Source organism: Platichthys flesus, chromosome 6, assembly GCF_949316205.1.
Source record: "Platichthys flesus chromosome 6, fPlaFle2.1, whole genome shotgun sequence".
NCBI classification, from domain to species: Eukaryota; Metazoa; Chordata; class Actinopteri; order Pleuronectiformes; family Pleuronectidae; genus Platichthys; species Platichthys flesus.
Genome location: NC_084950.1, coordinates 6,222,412 through 6,244,783, shown reverse-complemented (window position 1 = coordinate 6,244,783; position 22,372 = coordinate 6,222,412). Strand labels below are relative to the sequence as shown.

Sequence of the window (22,372 nt, the reverse complement as noted above, 5' to 3'; positions counted from 1 at the left end):
CAAATATTTGGAAATAGATTGCTTAGAAAAACTTAAATCTTAATAAAATCAATTGGAATTGAAAGAGAAGCAAATGGGCTCTGATAATTAATCTGAACTCATCATCTTGATTTTCAGGTGGAAAGTCAAACATCAAGGCTCAGTCATGACCACGTTTTATCTCAGGAGTGATTGCTCAGCTTCACTCTGACCTTGCCATGTGTTTCCATGTAAAAACCGCTCCACTGCTCGCTTACTCTAATTAAAACGATCATGTGTTCAGTCAGGAGGTTTCCTGAAGTCCCCGCAGATCTGTTTTGTGTAAATGTTCCACCTTTGAAAGAGAAGGATTCACAGAGCGTTCATTCCTGCCTTCTTCATTTCCATATACTTCATGTAAATGCGTCGCCCCGTGAACTTGTGCAAAACGTTATTTTTTTTTTTGTGTGTAGCGCAGCGTGCACTCGTGCTCAGTGTGAGACCGTGTGCGCCTCCACGTGCACTCTCCCCGTCTTCCCTGGCTGTTAGATGAGTGTTTGTGTGCGACCCCAGGGTTGCTCAGAGGGCGAGCCGAGTCCTGCTGCACATCAACAACAAGAGGCCGTAATGAGCCAAATGTAAATAGTGCGTTTCCAGCAGGGGAAGTGTGATGGGGCTTTGGGGATGAACATCTGCTTCTTGTCTCCCACAGACTCAAGAGGACCACGAGGGCGAAACGGGGATCAAGTCGAAGGAGGCTCGAAAGTACATCTTCAACTGTCTGGACGATATGGCGCAGGTAGGCTGTGAACAGAATCACAAAGCTTGACTCTTCCCTTCCCACGGAAAAAAAAAGTACATTTTTTGACACTCTCTTCAATCACATCCGCCTGTCTCGCACATGAAGCTTCCTCTGACCGGGGGGGGGGGGGCGGGGGGGGGGCGCTCAGATCTCAGGCCAGTCTGATCCATCACACCCCGAGAATTATCCATCAAATATGTGAAGTCCTTTTAAAATATTTATCCCTTTTCCACGGCACCGGCTCCAGATGCGGTGCAGCTCTGCTCCGATGCCGTGGAGAGGTTTACAGAGCGAAATGAAAGCAGCTGTTCGGTGGAACCTCCTCCTCGGGTCCTCCTCTGCTCTTCATTCTGCTTAACCACGATCTAATAAGTCACAGGCGGACACGTGAGCCGCACATGTGGCGAGGCTGGTTAGCTTGTTGGAGAAGTGCAGTTTGCTCTCTTGTTCAGGCAGGAATGATGTGTTGTGGCTACGTCTTCACTTTGTACATCTGCGGCGCATGTCAGCACGGTCAGGGCAAGGTGACAACGTGTTTATCTCTTACACACACACACACACACACACACACACACACACACGAAGGAGTAAACACATACGTGCACACATTCCATAAGGACCCGCACCACGCTGCGTCTGCATGACTCAGCTGGTGAGCCGCCCTGCACGTCACCTGCCTGAATCTGTTTAGCAGATCTTACATAAACCCCAGGAAGTGACTTATATAGCCGACGTCTATATGGAGAAGTGTTGTCACAGAGCTCGGCCACATCTGATGATGACTTTCCTCTGTGGCTCGGTGGGAATCCGTCCCTCCGTGCGCGGTGGGGAGAGTTCACATGCAGCCCTGACATTTTGATAGGACGTGCCTGACAGTGAGGCCGATAGTGAGGGTTGTTTTGTTCGCCCTCGCTCGGCCAAATACTGGTTCTGCTGGCGGATATGGCAGCGGTGATGGAAAATTACAATGTTTTTTCCCAGGCCCCCTTTTAGGATCTCTCGACAGGGACCCTGTTGTCATCGCGCTCCTCCGTCCTGCCTCGCCGAGAGATAAGCGCTAAGCAGGTGAATTGTTTCCTTTGGAACACGGTCACCTCGGTGCGAAGCCGGCAGCAGCAGCAGCCTCGGTCCGGAGCTGTCTGTGTGGATTTATGCAACACACCAAACTACTTAAGTTATGGAGACAATTATGGTTGTCCAGTAGCGCCCAGGGCCGCTGTCATGCCTGTCTGGAATAACATGCTGTCGGCTGGGACAGGAAGCCGCCTGGGTTTGTTGAATTTGCAGTTACCGTACACACACTCTCTCTCACGGAGGGTTTAATGAAACCAACCTGCACTGGTATGACATCCCCTGGGTCATCTCTGTCTCCGAACGCTTCAAGCTCTGTGTCCCATCTTCCTCTCACCGTAGCAGACAGACGGGGCTGACGACAAAAACACAGAGGAGCCACAGAGAGCAGCACAAACCTAATGTGGGAGACAAACCTGCCTGTTTTGCCCCCATCTCACTATTATGACCGTATAAACAAGTCAGCCTTGCGGACATGTGTCTCCGCGTGCATAATGGATGATCTAGCTGAAGGCCCTGCAAGACAGAAGGGGCTAGGTGCCAGGACGAGATAATGAACCTCCTCTCAGTCGTGGGAAACACGGGGAGGCTTGAGTCACAAGTATTTCTAATTTGAGCAAATGCAGGGACCACGATGGAGGTAGAGGCGAGACAGGGCCGGCACCACTCGAAAAATGGATTCACTTTCATCTGCAATCCCTCAATATCTGTGCTGATATCAGGGGGGGGGGGGGGGGGGGGGGGGCATGTCCCTCACCTTATCGTCCCCTCATTACACGCTCTTACAGCGATGCACTCGTCCTTTCTTCTATTCCTCCTCCTACCGGGGACATGGAGTTTGTACAGATGGATCCGTGCAGGGTGTTGTGCCGTGTAGCTCCGAGTCTCCCGAGGTGCACCCCCCCGATCTGTCCCCCTGCTCGACAGCTGCCGTCCCTGCCCTTGCTCCGCTGTAAACAGCAGTTGACATGCAAGACACGCGAGGCCGACCGTGTGTTAGCTGCAGCCCCTGTGTTCATATGCAGCCTTTTTCCATTAAGAGTTGGAAACGTGAAACGCATGAAGATGTGGTTCCTCTTTAGTAAATTCACACGTTTAAATGAAGTCAGTGACAGGGAGCTTCCCTTTTCACTCTTCCTGTTATCCGGACTATGGTGGCGCTCCTTCCGCCGACTCCCGATCCGCTTTGCATGTGCCACCAAACTGTGCATGTGCACATTTCCCAAAGTCATCTCTTCCACTGGCAGAGGACAATGTGATTATTTCTCACCTCATTCCGCAGATTATTCCTTTATCGCAGCCGGCGGAGATGGCAAGCGGAGAGGAATGGTTACAGAGCCTGAATAACCTGCACGGAGAAAGACAAATTGAATCAGATCTGCAGCGTTGACGGGCAGCACATCTGATAGCCCCTGGAGCAGGCCTACAGATAAGCGCAGGCCTGCTACCTTCTGCATGGCAGTCCCAATAAACAAGGCCGCCTGTCCCTGTCCCCCGTCGCTGTCCTCGCATCGCCTGACAACCTGCTTGTTCGCTTAAAACCCAGACAGGATATATCATGACCTTGTCCTGCTTCCTTCATTACACGCATTCCTTCGCGAACCTAAAAGCCAAACCAGAACCCAGAGGCAGCTCCCTGCCTAGCAAATCAATTCCTGCCAGCGATGTACTTTTTGCATTAAGACAAACATGTGCCTCTCTCCCTCGTATTTATCCACAACCCAAGCTGCAGTGTTTAATTGAAATGAGGCAACGTGATATTCCACATCGGCTTCCCGGAGCTGCCTCAGATCAGATTTAGGTGAACTTGTCTCATGTCAGCTCTTTCAGAGGCACTGAGGAAATTGTGTCCCACGTGAAAGGCTTCTTTTTACGACCCCTGGCTAATGGCAGCTTTTATTGGCGTCGTGCTTTTTGTTTGTTTTCACATCTTTGGAAATAGATAAAAATCTCAGCTGAAGGCGCCAGGAGATATTTCAGGCGAGGCGGCTATGAATACCAGTGCAAATGTTTATAATGTCACCAAGGTGCAAGGTTATCACCGGGCTCTGCAGCACACAAGCTGACACCCTAACTGATGAGGCCTTGTGAGTATTAATAGGTCTCTCTATGGGAACGAAACTGCTGGAGCGATTTCTCTCTGTCGTCTGTACAAACATCGGAGACCTTGAATACTCAATCACCCGCTTGAAATCCTGTGTTGGTGTGTTTGTGTGTTTGTCCTGTGTGCGTCCAGGTGAACATGTCGTCGGACCTGGAGGGGACCGAGATGCTGGCGGAGAAGGCCGACCGCCGGGAGTTCATCGACCTGTTAACCAAGATGCTGACCATCGACGCGGACAAGAGGATCACCCCCATCGAAACGCTCAACCACCCCTTCGTCACCATGTCACACCTCCTCGATTTCCCACACAGCACACAGTACGAGCTCGTGTTGTTTGCGTAGTTATCATCTCGAACAGGGAGGCAACATCTGTCGTGAGACTCAGGACGCTCATTCTCTCTCTCTCTCTCTCTCTCTCTCCCCCATCCCTGCTCTCTCTCTCTCTCTCTCTCTCTCTCTCTCTCTCTCTCTCTCTCTCTCTCTCTCTCTCTCTCTCTCTCTCTCCCCGTGCAGCGTGAAGTCATGCTTCCAGAACATGGAGATCTGTAAGCGTCGTGTCAACATGTACGACCCGGTCAACCAGAGCAAGACGCCCTTCATCACCCACGTGGCCCCCAGCACCTCCACCAACCTCACCATGACCTTCAACAACCAGCTGAACACTGTGCACAGCCAGGTAAAGAACACAAACTCCATCAGTCATCAGTGTGCTCCGGGGCCAACCACTGATAATGAACTCCTTTCGCTGTCAGATGTCGACTGTGTGAATTATAGATGCTTCGGTTTACTGCATTTCCCACCGTGAGGAGGTAAATGAACGTGCTAAATTAGATACTCTCGATAAAATATACATGTTTAAGAGGTAAAAGTATTAAATAAACGTGTCAGGGTGGATAATTAAAGCTGAATCAACCTCTTTAAGAAACAGTATGAATGATGCGTTTGCTAACACGACGCGTCAAACTGCATCTCAATCAAAAGCACCCGAGCGTCAGTGAGTGAGCGTCTTCTCAGCCCGTGAGCGGAGACGTGTCCCTTTGTTCTCGGTTCTTTCCCCCGTTCCTCCCGTCTGTCTGCACGTTTCCCATCAGCCCCGGTGCATGTACTTTATATCTGTCTGCCTGCATTTCTGTCCGTGCCCCAGGTCCTGTGGGATTGTCACAAAGTGCTGATTACACACATGACAAGCCCCTGCTTCCTGCTTGCCTTGCATTCTGGGGCTTTCAGGCCTTAAGAATCCCTTTAGCAGGCTTCCTCTCTTCTCCCTTCCTCTCCCTCCTGTCCTCCTCTCTCTCTCTTTTTTTGGTATTCTTCTTTCCTCCCGTTTCTCTTGGTTTGAGCCTGTGGTGCTTTTCCGCTTTACTCACGTTCAGCCGGTGAATCGAAACTGCTGACTTCTGTCTACGCATCAAGGTTTTTTTTCGAGAGTGCGTTTAGTTACGACTCCCCCCCTCTCACCCTCACCCCCTTTTTTTCAGTAAACAGAGTTCTTTATCACCGGCTGTATCAAGCCGACTCACGCCGTGTAGCTTGCGACAAAATTCCCATCTTGCCGTGATTTAAATGGATTAGCGTTTCCTTGGGCTTGCCTCTCCCGCCGCCCGGCTCTCTGAGCATATAGGCAGACTTCAGTTCCTGATTTATTCAGCTGGACTCGTTTGCGAGGCTCAGAACGCGTCTTCCGCTTGTATTTCCCTGCTTCTGTACTTGTTTATGATGAATGCCAGAGTGCCGTATTGATTATGTTTCCTCCCCCCGGTGTGCATTGAGCACGCTAAAGAGAGCAAATGAAAAATGAAAGCGCTGTCCCCGTGTTTCCCTCCACCCCTATGTACGCTTAATGAACGGGCTAAAATTGGACGGCATCTCGCGGAGAGGAAATACTTCTCCGAGCAAACGGTCTCTTAAAAAGCGTTTGTTTGTCTCTGGGAGGTTCCTGGGCGGTCTCGGTATTCCACATGTCTTGTTAATGGTCATGCTGGAGTTACCTTGCATAAGCTTTCATAATTATAGGGATGTGAAATATAACTCCTGTCAGTCGTATTGATTTGGAGATAGGGAGTGAAGCTGTGACATCCCATTGTGCTGCAGCTCATTATATCGACTCACGGTTCTGTAACATGTGAGATATCATAACACAAGGTCCTCTTGTCTTCAGAACTCATTTAACTGGGATGACAGGGGAAAAGGTTTCTGCTGTTAACTGTTTTTAAATAGCGCCCTGAGCATTAAGCATCATTACATTCATATTCAGTATATTGTCACTTTATAGACGTTTAGTGTACATTTCCTGTTAAGTGGCACATTATTCTAATCTTAAATAGAGGCTCAGTAAACACTGTAGATACAAAACAAGATCTAAATCTCTGTCTGAATTTGCTCTGGTGGCATTTTGCTCATTGATGATTGATTATTCTAAGAATTGTTGCATTGATTGCATCTCTCCTCACGTTCCCTCTCTCCCTCTAATTAATCAAATCAACAATGTGCATATTCTAAGACGTGTTCAAATCACTCGTTCAATTTCCTCCTTCCTCCATCGGCTCTCATCAGTGATGGATGCCCTGCTCTCCATCCTGCGGTTGTTTTGTATCTCTGTTCTTTTTCTGTTTCCTACCCTGCTTGCCATTCTGCTCTCCCTCCTTGGAGTGCCTCCACGTCCCTGTCATTCCCATCACTACCTCCACTCTCATGATTTTTATTTTGGTCCCGTCATTCCTTTAGGCCGCCAACCTGGCTCCCTCCTCCACCAACAATGCCACCCTTTCCTTTGCAAGTCCCGATGTCTCCATACTAAACTACCAATCTGCACTCTACCAGCCTGCAGCTGCCTCCATGGCAGCGGTGGCCCAGAGGAGCATGCCCCTGCAGCCGGGGGCTCCTCAGCTCTGCGCCGCCCGGCCCGACCCCTTCCAGCAGGCGCTCATCGTCTGCCCACCTGGCTTCCAAGGTAAGAGGGAACTGACGAGTCACTGGGCATTAGCCAAAGTGAGCCGTGAGGTGATCTGTGAGAAAGACCAGGTCATGGGTACATGAAACAGAACAGCCTGAGATTTGAGGCGAAAACACAAGACAACTGCAAATTAGTTAAAACCTAAGAGCAGCCTTTGTTTTAAGCATTTATCTGATAAATCCATAAATACATGACCAGTCTGTTTTAGCTCTGTCTCTGGGCCAGACAGTCCCTCTTCTACTCACATTTGTCTTTTTTGTTCTGCAGCTTGAGCCTATCACAACACAAACAGAGAGCAGCCGTGATTTAATGATAAGTTGATGAGGCAGTTCATCATTTGAAAGGGAAATTTAATATCTTTGTGAAATGCCTACTCACACCCCTTTTGTCTCCTCTGTGTATGCACTGGGAGGACAGAAGGTCTCCAAGGCATTATCCTATCTGTTTATTTATTCTTTTTGTGGAATGGCTCATTCTATTATCCTTAACATTTTTGTATTCCATTGCCATGACTACTGTTTTTGTTTTTCTCTGTAGCATTGCTATATTTGAACACAGGGTTTTGACATCTGTTGAATGCAGATACATCAGCTTTCATTATACTCATATGTCGTCATATGTGGAAGTTTCCAGATGCAGCACGAGGTAATTTGTCGATGCGGAGGGCACTGCAGTACTCATTTGTTGACTTCCTCGATGTGTGTACTTAATTTGTGCACAGGGCTGCAGGCGTCCCCTTCCAAGCACACCAGTTACTCTGTGCGGATGGAGAACGCCGTTCCCATCGTGACGCAGGCCCCTGGTGCCCAGCCCCTGCAGATCCAACCCGGTCTGCTCACACAGGTAGGAAGATTTGCGAGCATCATGGAGAAAACTGAAAGAGTTTTGTGGCTCTAAACAATACTGCTGTCTGTGCAACTTGGAGCCGCTCACATTCAAACAAAGCTCTCCACATGCTTTTTTTCCTCACAAGCCCTTCACTAAGAATAGTATCTTATCGATGAAGGCTGGAAATTACTCAGTGTTCGTGACCCTGTTCCTGCTGGCAGCTGTTTTTTTCCTGAGCACTCTTCTGTGCATCTCTCTCTCTCTCTCTCTCTCTCTCCCTCTCTCCCCCCCCCCTCTCTGCTAACCCGCTCTCCTGGAGGCTGAGGCTGCCTCGGTCTGATGCACACGAAGGCAGGAGCCTTTCACACAGAGTGGGCCTTCACTGGAGCCTGCACAGTGGAGCTGGAGCTTTAGCTGCTAATATACAGTTGTTGGAAGTAACAGGGAGTGACTGTGCATCACTCTCCCTGCAGGCGTGCACGCTGTCGACCACTTCCATTGCCACACTGTCTTTTTCCCTATGGAAATTTCCATGAGGGCTTTAAATATCCCTGAGAATCCAGGGAGTTTGAAGTGCTCCCTTATCTCCAGTTAATCATGCAGTAGGCAGGCAGGAAGCAAGCGGCTGTGTGTGTGTGTGTGTGTGTGTGTGTGTGTGTGTGTGTGCATGGCTGTATTTCTATGGCGGGTTAATCTGTCAGATACCAAATGGTGATTAGCTCCAGGGCTGGTTCCAAGTCAGGCGCTCCAAATTACAGGCCTCAGAGGATCCTGGAAGGTCAGGGGAAGCTCTGCAGAGGCTCTGCATGACCAGATAACTCACAACGTCTCCAGATTCATTGATACGATGGCTCTGTCAAATGTAAACATCTTTGTCTTCCTCGGGAAAATACAAGCTACTGTAATTGACGCATCACGTATAGATCACATGCTGCTGCCACATCCTGCAGGTGTTCACTGCAGCCTCATGTCTGCACGCATGTTAAACCAAAACAGACAGTAGTTAACGTAAGCAGATGGTTTATATAGGCCAGTACACCTAATAACTGGGTGTGTGTCTGTTTCTCCATGTTTATTGCTTTGCTGTGGGAGGTCTCAACGGCTTGGCGGAGGCATTGTTTGCCTCTTTCCTGCATCCTCCCCACCTGTGCCCTCACCCACCCGGTGCTCACCGCCATCTCCCCTGCACCCTTTGCTTACCTGGGGCCCATGCAAGGTGACCCCCCCCCCCCCCCCCCCCCCCCCCCGAGCTCTCTGGGTGTGCTGTGAGAGGAGGCAGAGGGAAGGAGGCTCCAAGCAGGGAGGCAGCGAAACCAGCAGGACCTTTATCTGGTTCAGGAATGCAGAAAATGTGGAAACAATTGGGGAGTGAGAGCCGGGGCTTTCAAAGCCCCGAGGTGACAAAGGCTTTTCACCCAGGGAGTGTAGGTCGAGCTGGGAGGCGGTGGGCCGCTGATAGTGATGGTGGGTTCGGAGAAGAAAGAAAACGGTCCTTTAACTGGGTTACCATTTCAGGGCAGACAGGCTGGTTACACAACACAGACGCCTTGTACAAGAGGCATGTAGAGGGCCAGGAGGCGTGATAGAGGGAGCAGCAGGAGGAGCAGGAGATGGATGGATGTATTAGTGACTGCTAATGGCATGTTGATAAAAGGCCTTGGACGTGTTCTTAGATGTAAGACCATCTCCAGCTCCAGAATGTTCCATTAGAGACGTCAGTCATCAGCGCACAGACAAGGAGCTCTGCTGGCCTGCAGCTGCCCCCCCCCGCAACACTTCAACTATACACACGGGCGGCTCTTAGCTCTGCAGCCGACCTCAGACGAAAACAATCCAACATCCACAAACCTGCAGCCAGAGGACAGAGCAGAGCAGCCACTTGAAGTCAGAGTATAGTGGGAACAAATGAAAATTAAAGTAGAGGTTCAGATGAAGCTAAAGATAAAACTAAGGTAAATTAAAGTTGCTCTGCTACATGCTTAAATTACCTTTACATTTAGTGTGCTCCCTCCTACTCTCCTACTCTCTCCTACTCTCTCTCCTCTCTCTCTCTCTCTCTCTCTCTCTCTCTCTCTCTCCCTCTGTTTAAACATTTGCGTCGCAGCACACACTGATACTGTTGTAAATAGATGTGCAAATGGAATTAAAGGAACAATTCATTAGCCCTGACATTAAAGTGCTAATCAATAGCACTGCATTAAACTATTAGGGTTACACACACACAGGAGCGCACAAACATGCTCAGGCATGCATGCACACACACACACACACACACACATCCTGGCACATCTCGGGGGGGTATTATGCCCGATACTCCTCCAGCTCCGCATCAGAAATACAAAGTAGCTTCTTTATAAGCAGCTTGAATAGGCTGATGAATTTAATTAGAATATCGGTTGATTTGACTTAGGTCCAACGCATAATCACGGTAGCTGGAAGACACACACACACACACACACACATAAAGCTGGAGGCTCAGTCGCTCATACACAAGCACACAAAGAGAGGAGCTACGCTACATCTTTATTAAGTCCTGCTCTTATCTCTTTTGTCGATGAATGTCTCCTTGGAGCTGGCGGAGTTCATTTCGCATGCCCACGAGCAAGTTTGAACTTGCTGTTACGCACTTTTGAGAAGATACAGTCATTTATCACAACACCCTCAAACCAATCAGTCGGGTCCACTGAGTTTCTCCTCTTCACGCATTTTGATTGTAAAAAAAAACAGCATGAAAAATCAATCACGGTCATGTGCAGTCCTGTGAAAAGTAGAAGTGGCACTCAGAAGATCGTGAAACCGTCGCCAACACCCAACAGTCCCTTTTAAATTCAATCATGCTGCACACTCATGGATAACAGTCCCTTCAATTTGATATTTTTCATCGTAATATTCCTCACAATATTTCAGAGTATTAGCGAAAGTGACACAAATTCCTGAATCTGCCCTTTTGTACGGATCCACACCAAACTTGTATTGGTTTTTCCTTAACTGTCCCATCCTCTAACCAGGTTTCATGAAATTGTACTACTTTCCAACATGGCAGCTGACAAATTTTCTGTGTCTCCTCTTTCTGTCCTTTCAATCCCCGTCCCTCCTCGTCCTCTCCCCACCCCCCTTCGTCTGTCCCCCGCTCTGTGTTGTCCTTCCTCAGCAGGCCTGGCCCAGCGGCACCCAGCAGATCCTGCTGCCTCCAGCCTGGCAGCAGCTCACCCACACCTCAGTCCAGCATGCCACTGTCATCCCCGACTCCATGAGCGGCGCACAGCCTCTCGCCAACTGGAGGTGAACACTGCTTCCTTTCTGAATTGTATTTTTATAAATCTGGCTTCCATCCAGTTTAATCCGTCACCGATACTTTGATGTCTGAATATTGTGGTGTACACTTTTTTTGGACCCACCCTTCTTGACACAGGATTTAGCAGGATGAATATTTTCCGAAAGGTTGACACATCAAGTTTGAAAGTCACATCCCTCTGTAAATCCAAGTCACATAATCCAGTAAGTGGATAGTGTGTAGTTGTGTGTTGTCAGATAAATAGATTTCAAAGGCCAGCAGTGGTTTTTATTGGCCTTTATAGGTCAGAACATGTTATAGGAAGATGGCACGGCATCGAGCTGATTGACCGTGGAGTCTGTACCTCCCTGACAGCTCGTCCTTTATCTTCAGTGAATCGCAGTCCCCCCACGTGGATGCTGGAGCGGCTCTACCTCAGGGAGATGGGATATATGTATATGTAGAGACATCATGTGGAGTACAGCCTGTCAGGGAGACGACTTAATGAGTGGATTGATAGGTGGGAGAGGGCAATCTGCAGGGAGATGGGGAGGATGCAGGTATATAATGTGAACATTGGGAAGGCTGCTGGGGCCGTGCACGCTCACATGCATTCAGAGCTGTCCATCTGTGACCAGACACCACCCTCCCCATCCCTCTCCCTCCCTTCCCCGGCCAGTGGCAGCTCTGTTGTCCTCTGAGAGGCGACGGGAAAGTGTCGCACTTCCTCTGCAGAGCTATCGCTCCACAGCTGCTGGTGTCAGCTCCTCCGCCCTCCCTCCCCCCCCCGCTCTCGCTCCCTCTTCTCCTTCGGTTGTCTTTTGAAAAGTTGGCTGCTGCCACCGGCTGGCCTGTGAGGGAAATACTCGATCTGTCCTCCTCCTCTTCCCGACCCTGTGTTGGATATTACAGTGCATGAATGTGTTTTTTCAGTATTTCTTTACCTACTGGTTTCTGATGTGGTTTTATTACAGGAATCCCCACCCTCATGGCAGCCATTATAATCCCATCATGCAGCAGCCAGCCTTGTTGGCTGGACACGTCACACTCCCATCCAACCAGACGCTTAATGTGGGAGTGGCTCATGTTATGAGGCAACACTCGACTAATAACAACTCCTCTTCCAAAAAGAACAAACAGCACCAGATGACTGCCAGGTACTATTCAACAGTCTCACTATAAATCTCCATCCTGCCAGAAAAGGATCATCACAACAAACACCATGAAGTCTTGTTTTGATTCATGAGGTTTTTGACCATCGGCCTCTCTGTCCTCACCCCACCTCTGTCTCTCCGTCAGGAACATGTCGGCCTATGAGGTGTCGTCCTCGCAGGCCGTGCTGTCCCCGCAGCGCTCAAAGAGGGTGAAGGAGAACACGCCCCCGCGCTGTGCCGTGCTGCAGAACGGCTCGGCCCCCAACAACTGTCCGCCCCCGCAGCCATGTGGCGGCGGCGGGTGGGGGGCTGGCGGAGCCGAGCAGGCCTCCAGCACCACGCGCGACCATCAGCACCAGCACCACGTCCCCAGACAGACCATCATCATCCCCGACACACCCAGCCCCGCAGTCAGCATCATCACCATCAGCAGCGACACGGATGAGGAGGAGGACCGAAAACAAAACAAACGGTTTGTTGAGGGGATTTGTTTCACACACAACTTGAGCTCAACAGAGATTTTCATTTTACTATGATTTGCTCCTTCATAAGAGATTAGCAGTTTTTCCACTGAAACGTAAACGTCCATAATAAGAACATCTCAAGGGCTACAGACTTAGATCAGCTCTGATTAAGACTAAAGAGTTTTTGCAAAAACATGACGTTCATCTGTTTTGATTTTGGATAAAGAAATGTTTTCACCAATGCCAACAAAACTAAGAATTCTCTTCATCTTTTTACTCTGTGGTCTTCATTTTAGGATTCAAAGAAGCATGTAAATGTAATACTGTCGGCATTTACAGCAACAAATCGTTGTGTATCTGTAAAACATGGTTTGATCTAAAGTCTTTAAATTAGTAAAATAAACATGATGACATGTCAGTGACATAACCCAGCTGGTGCAATGTGTTGGTATCAGATGTAAGCGGGAATGAGAAGTGACAGAAAGTTAACAAGCAAATGCAAAAGAGAGATTTGGTACTTGCTAAAAGAAATCAGATTTTTTTTCTCACTTTAGAGAAACAAGTTCACTCAGTGTGTCTGAACTCATTTCTTCCGCTTGTATTCACATTGTCTTTTGTCCGGTAACCTCCCAGAGCTCTCTGTGATAGGGAGGGGTTGGAAACCTTGTAGTTTAGCTCCTTCTTCATCATAACGATCTGGTAGCATGCTTGCACCCAGACCCTGAGATTCTCAAACTCCTTCACTTTGGAGCCAGAGAAAAATCCTGGCCTTATCAAAGACTGATAATTAATGATGTAGTCAAATTGAACTTCCGTCTCAGATGTGTTCCTTTTTATTGGTATTGATTTAGCATTCTAAGTTACTTTCCTCTTCTTCCTCCAGCTCAACTTCGAAGCAAAGGAAGAATGTCATCAGCTGCGTGACGGTCCACGACTCCCCCGACTCCGACTGCTCCAGCAACAGCCCCTACACTGTGCAGTCCAGACCCCCAAACAACAACAGCTACGACACAAAGAACACCATACTGGACAACTACAACAACGGGAACCCCGCACCATCATCATCCCCCCTCTCAAGACCCAGAACATCGAGGTCCCGATTGAATGTGAGCGCCTGATGACAGGTAAGAGATGGCATCTCTTTCCTGACCCTGACACCTCATACTATGTTGTTAGTTTATAAAAGCTGCTGCTTCCCAATCACCAAACCCTGTGTCCTCTCCTCTGCAGATGCAATGAACCATCATAATTCAGCTTACAAGTTCAAATCCAACATGATGTCTGGCAATAATCACATACCAGGTTGCATCACTGGAGGCGGGTCCTACCGACAGCAGCGCTCAGGGCCACACCCCCTCCAGCAGCAGCCCCTCAATCTCAGCCAGGTAAAGAGAAACATGTCGATCAGTGTGATGTGTGTGTGAACCACTTCAGGAACATGAGTCATTTAACCTTTTGGGATGTTTGATTCTGTCCTCCTCTCTTCCAGCCAGCAGCACATGGTAGCAGAGCGAAACGGAGGTCATCGGCGCCAGCAGGCCTACATCACCCCCACCATCGCCACTCAGGCCCCGTACTCCTTCCATCACAACAGCCCCTCTCACACGGGGAACGTCCACGCGCACCTGGCTGCCGCACACCTGCCCAGCCAGCCCCACCTCTACGCCTACACAGCCCCCGCTGCTCTGGGCTCCACCGGAACAGTGGCCCACCTGGTGGCGACGCAAGGCACGGCGCGCCACGCGGTCCAGCACGGAAGCTACCCGCCGAGCCTCGTCCACCAGGTCCCGGTCAGCATGGGCCACCGCGTGCTGCCCTCGCCCACCCTGCACCACAGTCAGTACCAGGCCCAGTTTGCCCACCAGGCCTACATCAGCGCCTCGCCCGCCTCCGCTGTCTACACTGGATACCCGCTGAGCCCCACCAAGGTCAACCAGTACCCATACCTCTAGAGAAAGACACTGACTGACACTGGAGAGCCTGACCCAGCACTGCTGCTTCCCCCTCGAACCCGCCTGCACCCCCCTCGACGCCCTGAACATCCTCTCCTCAGCCTCAGACATACACAGGGACAGAGGAACATGCAATCCTCACAAAACTTCACGTTTGACTTGAAGATGTAACGAGAGAGAAAAAACAAACGAAAAGATTCACAGCCTCTCTGGAAAGGAAAGATGGGGGTTTGTTTTGTGAGGGGAACTGTTCAAGATGTTTTCTTTCACTTTTAGTTTTTCTTCCTCCTGAAAGGGCCAGTTTTTATGTTGCTTTTATTTCCCTATTCTTCGCTTTATTTTACGAGGAAAGAAACGTCTCATTAGTTTCACAGGGAGGTTTTGAACGAGGCCTTTTCGGACAGCGGAGATTTTCCGATTTTGTTTTTATTTTTATTTTCCCCCTCTTCAATTTGGGAAGTGACTGTTGAACAGGGGTTACTGACTGGAAGTTAGGAATCCCAAGAGATGTTTTTGGGAGAAGGTGAAATACGGAAAACCTGCTGCTCTTCAAAGAAAAAAAAAAATATTGATGGCCTTGAACTGTCTTAATATTTCCAATCATTCATGGCGTGGGGAGTAAAGAGAAGAGAGGCATCTTCCCCCACTCCACCTTCTCCGGTCGAGGAGGCTTCTGGAAATATAACCAACAGAAGACAACAAACTTTTTAGTGTATTTATAGATATTTGTTTTTTCTTTTGTTGGGTTTCACCTTTTACGATGATACTTCAGTTTTAGCTAGGTGTCTTAGCTGGGGCCCCGTTCTTAGAATGTAGCAGTCAGCACCTGTTTGTTTGAAAGATTCTTTTATCTCCTGATACCAATAGATTTATTTGTTCCTTTTTACTTTCAATGTGATTGCACAAAGTGGTTATAACAACATAGGCATGTACAACGTGATTGTCTGTGTGTGCTACTGTCAGCCATGCGTGTGTAGTCCACTCCCTCAGAACCCTCTTCAGTCTGTAGGTTTTTCACCATTGTTCCCTCGTAGTGCCTTACAGATATGACCACACAGTTTACTCGGCTTGGATCCTGAAAGCCGCAGGAGACTATAGCTATACTTAGAGAGACATGATTCCCTGGTTTCTCCATCCGAGTCGGGGCAGTCGTAGCTCTCTTCCAGGTGTAGGCTCAGCCCTGGCTGTTTCTCGTCGTGAGCGTAGATTAATGGAGATTAACGTCGGATTCGCTATCACGCTGAGCTCCTTTCTGATGTGTGCATGAGATAACTTGCCTGGGGTACTTACCAAAGTCATAGATTCAATTCTTGTTACACCCGCTCTGGATATTCTTGTAAATAGGAACAATGTACATTATAGCTGTAGCTGTAAACCTCTTATCACGGTGGAGCCCCGACATGTGGCGTTAGTTTGGCATATATTTGTTTTTTGGGGGGAAATCACACAAGGGAATGCATGCGTCGTGATTACAGAGCAGAGATTTCACTTGTTTTTTCCAGGGGATGAGTTTGCAGTACAATGTTTTTTTGCGACACAGTAAAGGTCGTTTTTGTTGTTGTTGTTGTTGTTTTAAAGGTTAAAAGCTAGTCCGAAAGAAGGGCCTGACAGAAAGTGATTGTTGCCGTGAGGGAGGGTCTGTGAGGCTAGCGATAGCCCGGCTGCAGCAGAGGGACAGAGTACCGATGGGTTGTTTGAGAGAGAGAGATGGTGTGTAGACACGAGTGAAGGGGCTGGTTGAGGGCGTGGGGTCAGTTTAGGTAGGGGACCGCGGGGGGGGGGGGGGGGGGGGGGGAACGCTCTATCTTAAATGGGACTTCAAATGGTAGCAAGTTGGCACTGAGCAGGTTGATAGTAACACTGAGCCCGGGGGGTCGGTAGGAGCCGCGGGAGGCACCGCCTTACCTGAATGCAAACGTTGAATTCTGACATGAAGCCTTTTTATTGTCGTCTATTTGTTTTTTGGGGGGGGAAGTCGTTTCGTTGTGTTTTGAGGTAGCGTCATCGTAGAGCTGCAGGAAACAGAGCAGACGGGAAATGCCAGAGCGTACACCTGGAAGGACGCCTTGTGGACGATTCGTCCCCACTGTCCATTTGTCTTCGATTATAAAAAAAAATAAATAAGGAAAGAAAAACCAGACACACCACAGACATCGCCACGCCAGCCGGTCGGGAAAGCCGAACACCTTTTCGCTTTTTTATGTGTTTGCTGCTCGATTTCATTTATTCTCCTAAGCCGACCGATACAAATAATCTCCTCTGTCCTCTTCACCGTGCGCACATCCGAACTCTTAGTGAAGGCCTTCCCTCTTCTTCATGGTATGCCACAGTACTTGCATTTGAAGTGATTATGTTTTTTTTTTTTTTTTAACTTAACATTATCTTGAACTCTTTTGGACATGGCTGTAGTAGGCTACATGTTGTGTTTCATTTTTTAGAGATTGTTGCAATAATTCTTGTGGACGTTTTATCAGAGTATGTGTGTGTTTTTATTAAATGTCAGACTCATTTCTACTTGTAACCCGGGGGTTGATGTACAGTGATATTTAGTATTCCAAGGAGGTGGGTGCACCTGTGTTAAGTGCTGATGGTAGTAAGTGTTGAGTTGATGATAATCCAACTGGGGGGCTCTTATAGATATGTAGGGTGCCACGTGGTCCATCATCCTGGTACTTGTTCCCCCTCTCCACTCCCCCCCATCAACTCTAGCATGCAAAGCCTTGTGTCCGGGCACTTAAAGATGTGATTACAATGAACGTTGCCTGTTACATCTTCTCTTGTTCTGTTTATCTTTTATTTTATTTGATCTACTTAATTTCCTCTTCGTCATTTGGGGGCCTAAGCACACCTGCATAAGGGAGATGATTATTATTTTCATTGAAATCTTCTGCTAGCTCCTCTGTTTTGAGACAGACTACTGAAACATTCCACTGTTGGAGGGAATTTGGCGTTACCCATGATACACTGCTGTATTGTCCCCCCCCACCCCCCCCCCCCCCCCCCCCCCCCCCCCCGTCAGAATTTCCCTGTCGCTGCGCTCTTGACTTTTGCTTTCCGCTCCTCCCACCAAAGAATGAAACCGATTGACCATGTTCAGCACAGCACAGAACAGTACAAGCAATCCTCTCTACACCACCACGAGAGCAGATAGGCAATAACTCCTTTCATGTCGATGTTTTTTTTTTTAAACCTGCCAAGCAAGCGGGTTCCTGCAGGGGGGGGGGATTCAACGTAGCTTACGCACACAGCTTCATCTTGACTTGGTTTCAAATCCTCACATTCAACTTTCTCTGTTGTTTTTTCGTTTCACTCCACACACTGGGCCTTGTCGATAGGCTGAATGATCAATAATTATTATTATTATTATTATTATTATGAGTAACCTTCTCTCTCCAAATTGTTATATAAGCCAGTTATTTTGTTTTTATGTTGTTCATGTTGTAGCTTTATCGGTGTTGTAAGTAAATTTATTTGTAAAAAACGTTATCGTGTGACATGGAATAGAATGATCTTTTAAAAATGAATTAATCAAAAAAGACAAAAGGAAAAAAGTACCAGGTAAACCTTTAAAACCGTGGTCACCCGCACAAAATGAATGTAACATGTGACCCGCGACATCTGAAATGGCTTTAGACTCCTTCTCCTCTGTGGGTGACCACTCATTTGATTTCACTGTTTGTGGCCATGCATGATGCAATAATTACACATCAGCTCATACGAGACAAATAATGTCAAATTACCAGTGTCCTCATGATTGGGGGGGGTGGGGGGGTTGGAGAATAATCACTATTTTCACCAATGAAAGCATCCAATTAAGAGAAGCCCTGTGTGCGCAGCATTGTGGAGGAAAGCATGACGTGTATGATGTGTGTTCATCTTTCACATAACCAATGTTTTGTGTTTGGTTTTTAAAGGGGGGAATCAGACATGTGAGCGGTAACGTAGATCGAGTGACCTTACAATTACCAAAATGTTCTCAAGTAGAGTGTAAAGAAATGTTGTGTGTTGTCGAGGTGAGTGTAGCCTTCCCAGCTTGTGGCTTTATTGTTAGAGTACTGCCTTCTAAAAAAAAACAAGGATACCTCTGAAGCTTTAAGGTGAAATTCGAATCAGAGAAAACAGAATAAGGCGGAATCTCACTCTCTATGTAAATCCTGGTGTTCTTCTACCGAAAACACTCAAACTTCCCGAGTTTTGCTCGTGGTGTTACTGTGAATAATAATCTCGGAGAAACACGAGGAAACATTCCTGAGAGCGAACACACAACTCCGCTAAGGTGACTTAGTTTAGAAGTGAACAGACGCAACATAAACAGACAGACTCTTAACAGTGAAAAGAAAAATGTTTGGCAAAGTCGCAGCTTTACAAAAAGGGTTCAGAGCAGGTGTAATGTGGATGAATCATGTGCGGATGAGCTCTCCTTCACCGGGAAACACACAATTACAGCAACACAATATTCTTAAAGCCCTTCTTTTTTTGGATGAGAGTGTGTGTGTGTGTGTGTGTTTCTTTTTTTCTTTTGTAACCTTTGGTTGAGGAGATCTGCTCCTTTTGCTGGCTTTTCCTTGTGGGGGATTCAGGGTGAGGTGGTCAAGGTTTGATGCCATCATTGATACAGGGCGTCAGGTGAATGCAGCGAATGAATTAAAGAACCAAAATCAATGCAATTATTATTTTCTTCCCCAGCATTTCCATTAATTCAAATTTTGTACAACCAGTCAAGGATTCGGATTAATTTCTACCAATCTTAAAACCCCTATGCTTTGTTATTACATGTTTTGGTCCTAATTTACACGAGGGTAATTCTTCTCAATGCTTTTCAATCTAGTTTTAGAGAGGTCTCTATTTTTGTTGTGTTGAATAGAATCAATAGAATCTGGAAGTGGTAGACCAAAGCCATGTTCAAATACAGACTCTTCACACTAGAAACAATATCCATCTTTACCTGGAGTTCACGTTCCACGCCACAATCCCCAAACCGTCAGAATGAAATCTAGTGTAGCTGAAGCGTGTAGAAGATAACTACTTGCACAACAAGTGATTGATCAGTTTATTTACATTAACTGAAGACCTAAGAGCGCATCAAACCCTGACCCCCTTTTGTGTCCATTGCTGTATGGTGTAAAATCTCATTCTTTGTTGATAAAGCTAATGTGTGCTGCAGTATTTCCTAATATAATTCTCTGATAATTGTCTTTTCTTATTTACTTTTGTTTTTATTCGGGTGTGACGTCTCATTATTTCAATCTGTTGACGTAGCGTTCTATGTATACCCTGTTCCTTAGCCTAATATTATTAAGTATGTTATGAGAATGGATATTTTACTGGCTTTATAGAATGTTTAAATGAATATAATAATGACAATAAGAAGAAGGATTAATTAAACCTCCTAACAAGTTGAGTACTTGCTACTAAGCGCTTGTGTTACCATTATGATGTTGTGTGCTTCTCTTAATCATTTTCGTTGTAGAAAAATGGAGTGAATTTATATTAGGCTTCGGGGAAAAAATTAAATGATAGCATTGTAAATTTCACAGGAGGATTTTAACAGACAAACGGCTTCGTCAAATAGAAGAATATAGCTATTTTAACTGTCCTCTTTACTAACTGTAGGGTGAGAAGGGGCTCGCGTTGTGGTGAACTATGTTATAGCTTGTTATTCACTGTTACTTTTGATCATTTTTTCGGTCTCCGAGGTGAATCGAGTTATTAATGAGAATTTGTATGCTCACATATGCATATTGTATATGTGTAGAAATGTAATCACACTTTGTCTTGGATTTACATTAAACTGTTAAGTCACGGCACCGCCGTCCAGTCCTTCTTTCTGTGTGTGTGTTTGTGTGTGTGTGATGATGATATTATATTATATTATAACTATATTTATGTTTTACTAGATTAAAGATATTGTTATGCCTTCATGTGTGACGGTTGTAAGGGTTGTAAAGCAACTTCAAATTTAATATAATAAATTTGATGTATTTGGTTGAGATTAAGATATGTTATCTATTTTATAGGTTTTATAATCCATAATTTGTTTCTCGTCATAGATTTGGTAAAACCTGAATTGGCAAATGAATCAGTAAATGTGTCAATTACATTTGAAGCTACAAATCCTACAAAAAACTCAAAATTTCTGTTAATAACTGCAGGTGAGTAAAATGCTTGTGAGCTAAACCTCTTCCCTCTAATTATGTTTTGACAGCCATAAGGATGTAATGGCTAGACTAAGACTATAAGTTCTGAAGAAATCAAAAGCCAAACTGATCCGAGAAAGTGGGAATGGAAACCACACACGAATGTTTATGGAAAATTTAAAATGAAGGCTTCGTCTGAAAAAGAAAAACTGATGTATCATCACTCAACATGAGTCTCAGTATTCTACCACTAGATGGCGCTCTACCCCAAAACATTGAAGCACCTGGATTGACAATGACGTCATCAGGTTGCTCTGGTGTCTCCATTTATTTTAAAACAGAACCATGAGGGGGATGACGTTTGCAACAGTGGACGATATGCATCATTAAATAGGCTTTTAAACAGTGATGCACAGCCACTTATAACAATAATAATAGTACACTTTTATTTATGAAGCACTTTTATCAACATTGTTACAAAGTGCAGAGGAAATAAAAGCAATAAAAGGAGTCAGATCAAATGAATAGAAATGGAAACAGTATAAATAAAAACACGTACCAAACATCAAAAGCTGTAGACTAAAGATAATGAATAGAGGAAGACAGGTTCATGCATGAGGTATTAAGGGGTCATTTCTATTCTCATTAACATTCTCTTACACATGGACATTATAGTTGATGGTCAGTTGAACAGCCATTTGCAGCTCGTGCAGCAACTCACTGCAAATTGCACAGAAAAAACGACAGCGGAAATGTTTCCAGGGGACCCAGATAAGTGATGAACGTGGCCGTAGTTCAATGCTTTTTGAAGTTCCATCACCACTGACGAGCAACAGACTTCAACAACTACACTCAGGTTCATCACTTTTTTGTCTTTTTAGCAATTAAGCGTAATACCACTGTAATTATCATAATTTTATTTTATGATTATTATAATAGGAGTATTATTTATTTATTATTTTATCATTATTATTCTTTTTAATACAAAAGCAGCGCGTGACAGGGACATGAAGCCGAAGCATCCTCACGTTGCCGTGGAAGCCGCAGACGCCAGCGGAGGAGGACCAACCTACTTCTAAACCCCGCCCCTCTTTGACGGAACAGCGCTGTAGCCAATAGGAGCGGGTTTCCATAAACCGCTGGCCAATCGCCTCTATCTGGAGGCGGGGCTAACCCGATGCTAAGGACGACACCGTCAGAGCTTCACGTGAAAAAACCAGCGACCAGAAAACGCGCAACACGTCTGCACCGGAGACACAATCTGACAAGCGCTTTAAAACACATGAGTGGGAAGGACGGAGCCGCGGAGGACATCTGGACATCTGGACATCTTCCTCCTCACGAAGACACGGGAAGGGACAGAGTTTGAGCCCCATTGTTTGAAGGAGTGGGGTGGAGGTAAGTGTGAATGCGCAGCTATGAGGATTCACGGGGAATGGCTGTTATGGGGGTGAAGGGGAATATAGTCGTGCACCCTCAGCTCGTTATGTGTGTGTGTGTGTGTGTGTGTGTGTGTGTGGTGGGGGGGGGGGGGGGGGGCTCCCTGCTTGTGAGCTAGTGTTTGCTAGCTAGCAGCTAACCCCAGCTCCCCGGTGTGACGCTCAGACTCTGGGTAGGAGTCATGACCGTGAAGCTGGAGAGTAACGGGACGCTGGGGGAGGAGGGGCTGATGGCT

At 46.9% G+C, this 22,372-nt stretch overlaps 2 protein-coding genes across 2 annotated transcripts in view; both read left to right on the top strand.

Moving 5' to 3' along the window:
• Positions 1 to 16,344, top strand: part of hipk2 (homeodomain interacting protein kinase 2) — a 69,175-nt gene extending 52,831 nt beyond the window's left edge. The window contains 12 exon segments of the mRNA XM_062389711.1: positions 671 to 757; positions 4,068 to 4,252; positions 4,449 to 4,611; positions 6,660 to 6,885; positions 7,610 to 7,731; positions 10,868 to 10,998; positions 11,965 to 12,147; positions 12,290 to 12,616; positions 13,492 to 13,658; positions 13,661 to 13,732; positions 13,839 to 14,007; positions 14,098 to 16,344. Coding sequence (XP_062245695.1) covers positions 671 to 757; positions 4,068 to 4,252; positions 4,449 to 4,611; positions 6,660 to 6,885; positions 7,610 to 7,731; positions 10,868 to 10,998; positions 11,965 to 12,147; positions 12,290 to 12,616; positions 13,492 to 13,658; positions 13,661 to 13,732; positions 13,839 to 14,007; positions 14,098 to 14,560 — 2,295 coding nt within the window. The 3' untranslated portion in view covers positions 14,561 to 16,344.
• A 5,564-nt stretch (positions 16,345 to 21,908) lies between these two features.
• si:ch211-1e14.1 (UPF0606 protein KIAA1549) overlaps positions 21,909 to 22,372 on the top strand; it is a 35,277-nt gene continuing 34,813 nt past the window's right edge. The window contains exon 1 of the mRNA XM_062390739.1: positions 21,909 to 22,095. The gene's annotated coding sequence lies outside the window, so the exon portion shown is untranslated. The remainder of the gene's footprint in view (positions 22,096 to 22,372) is intronic.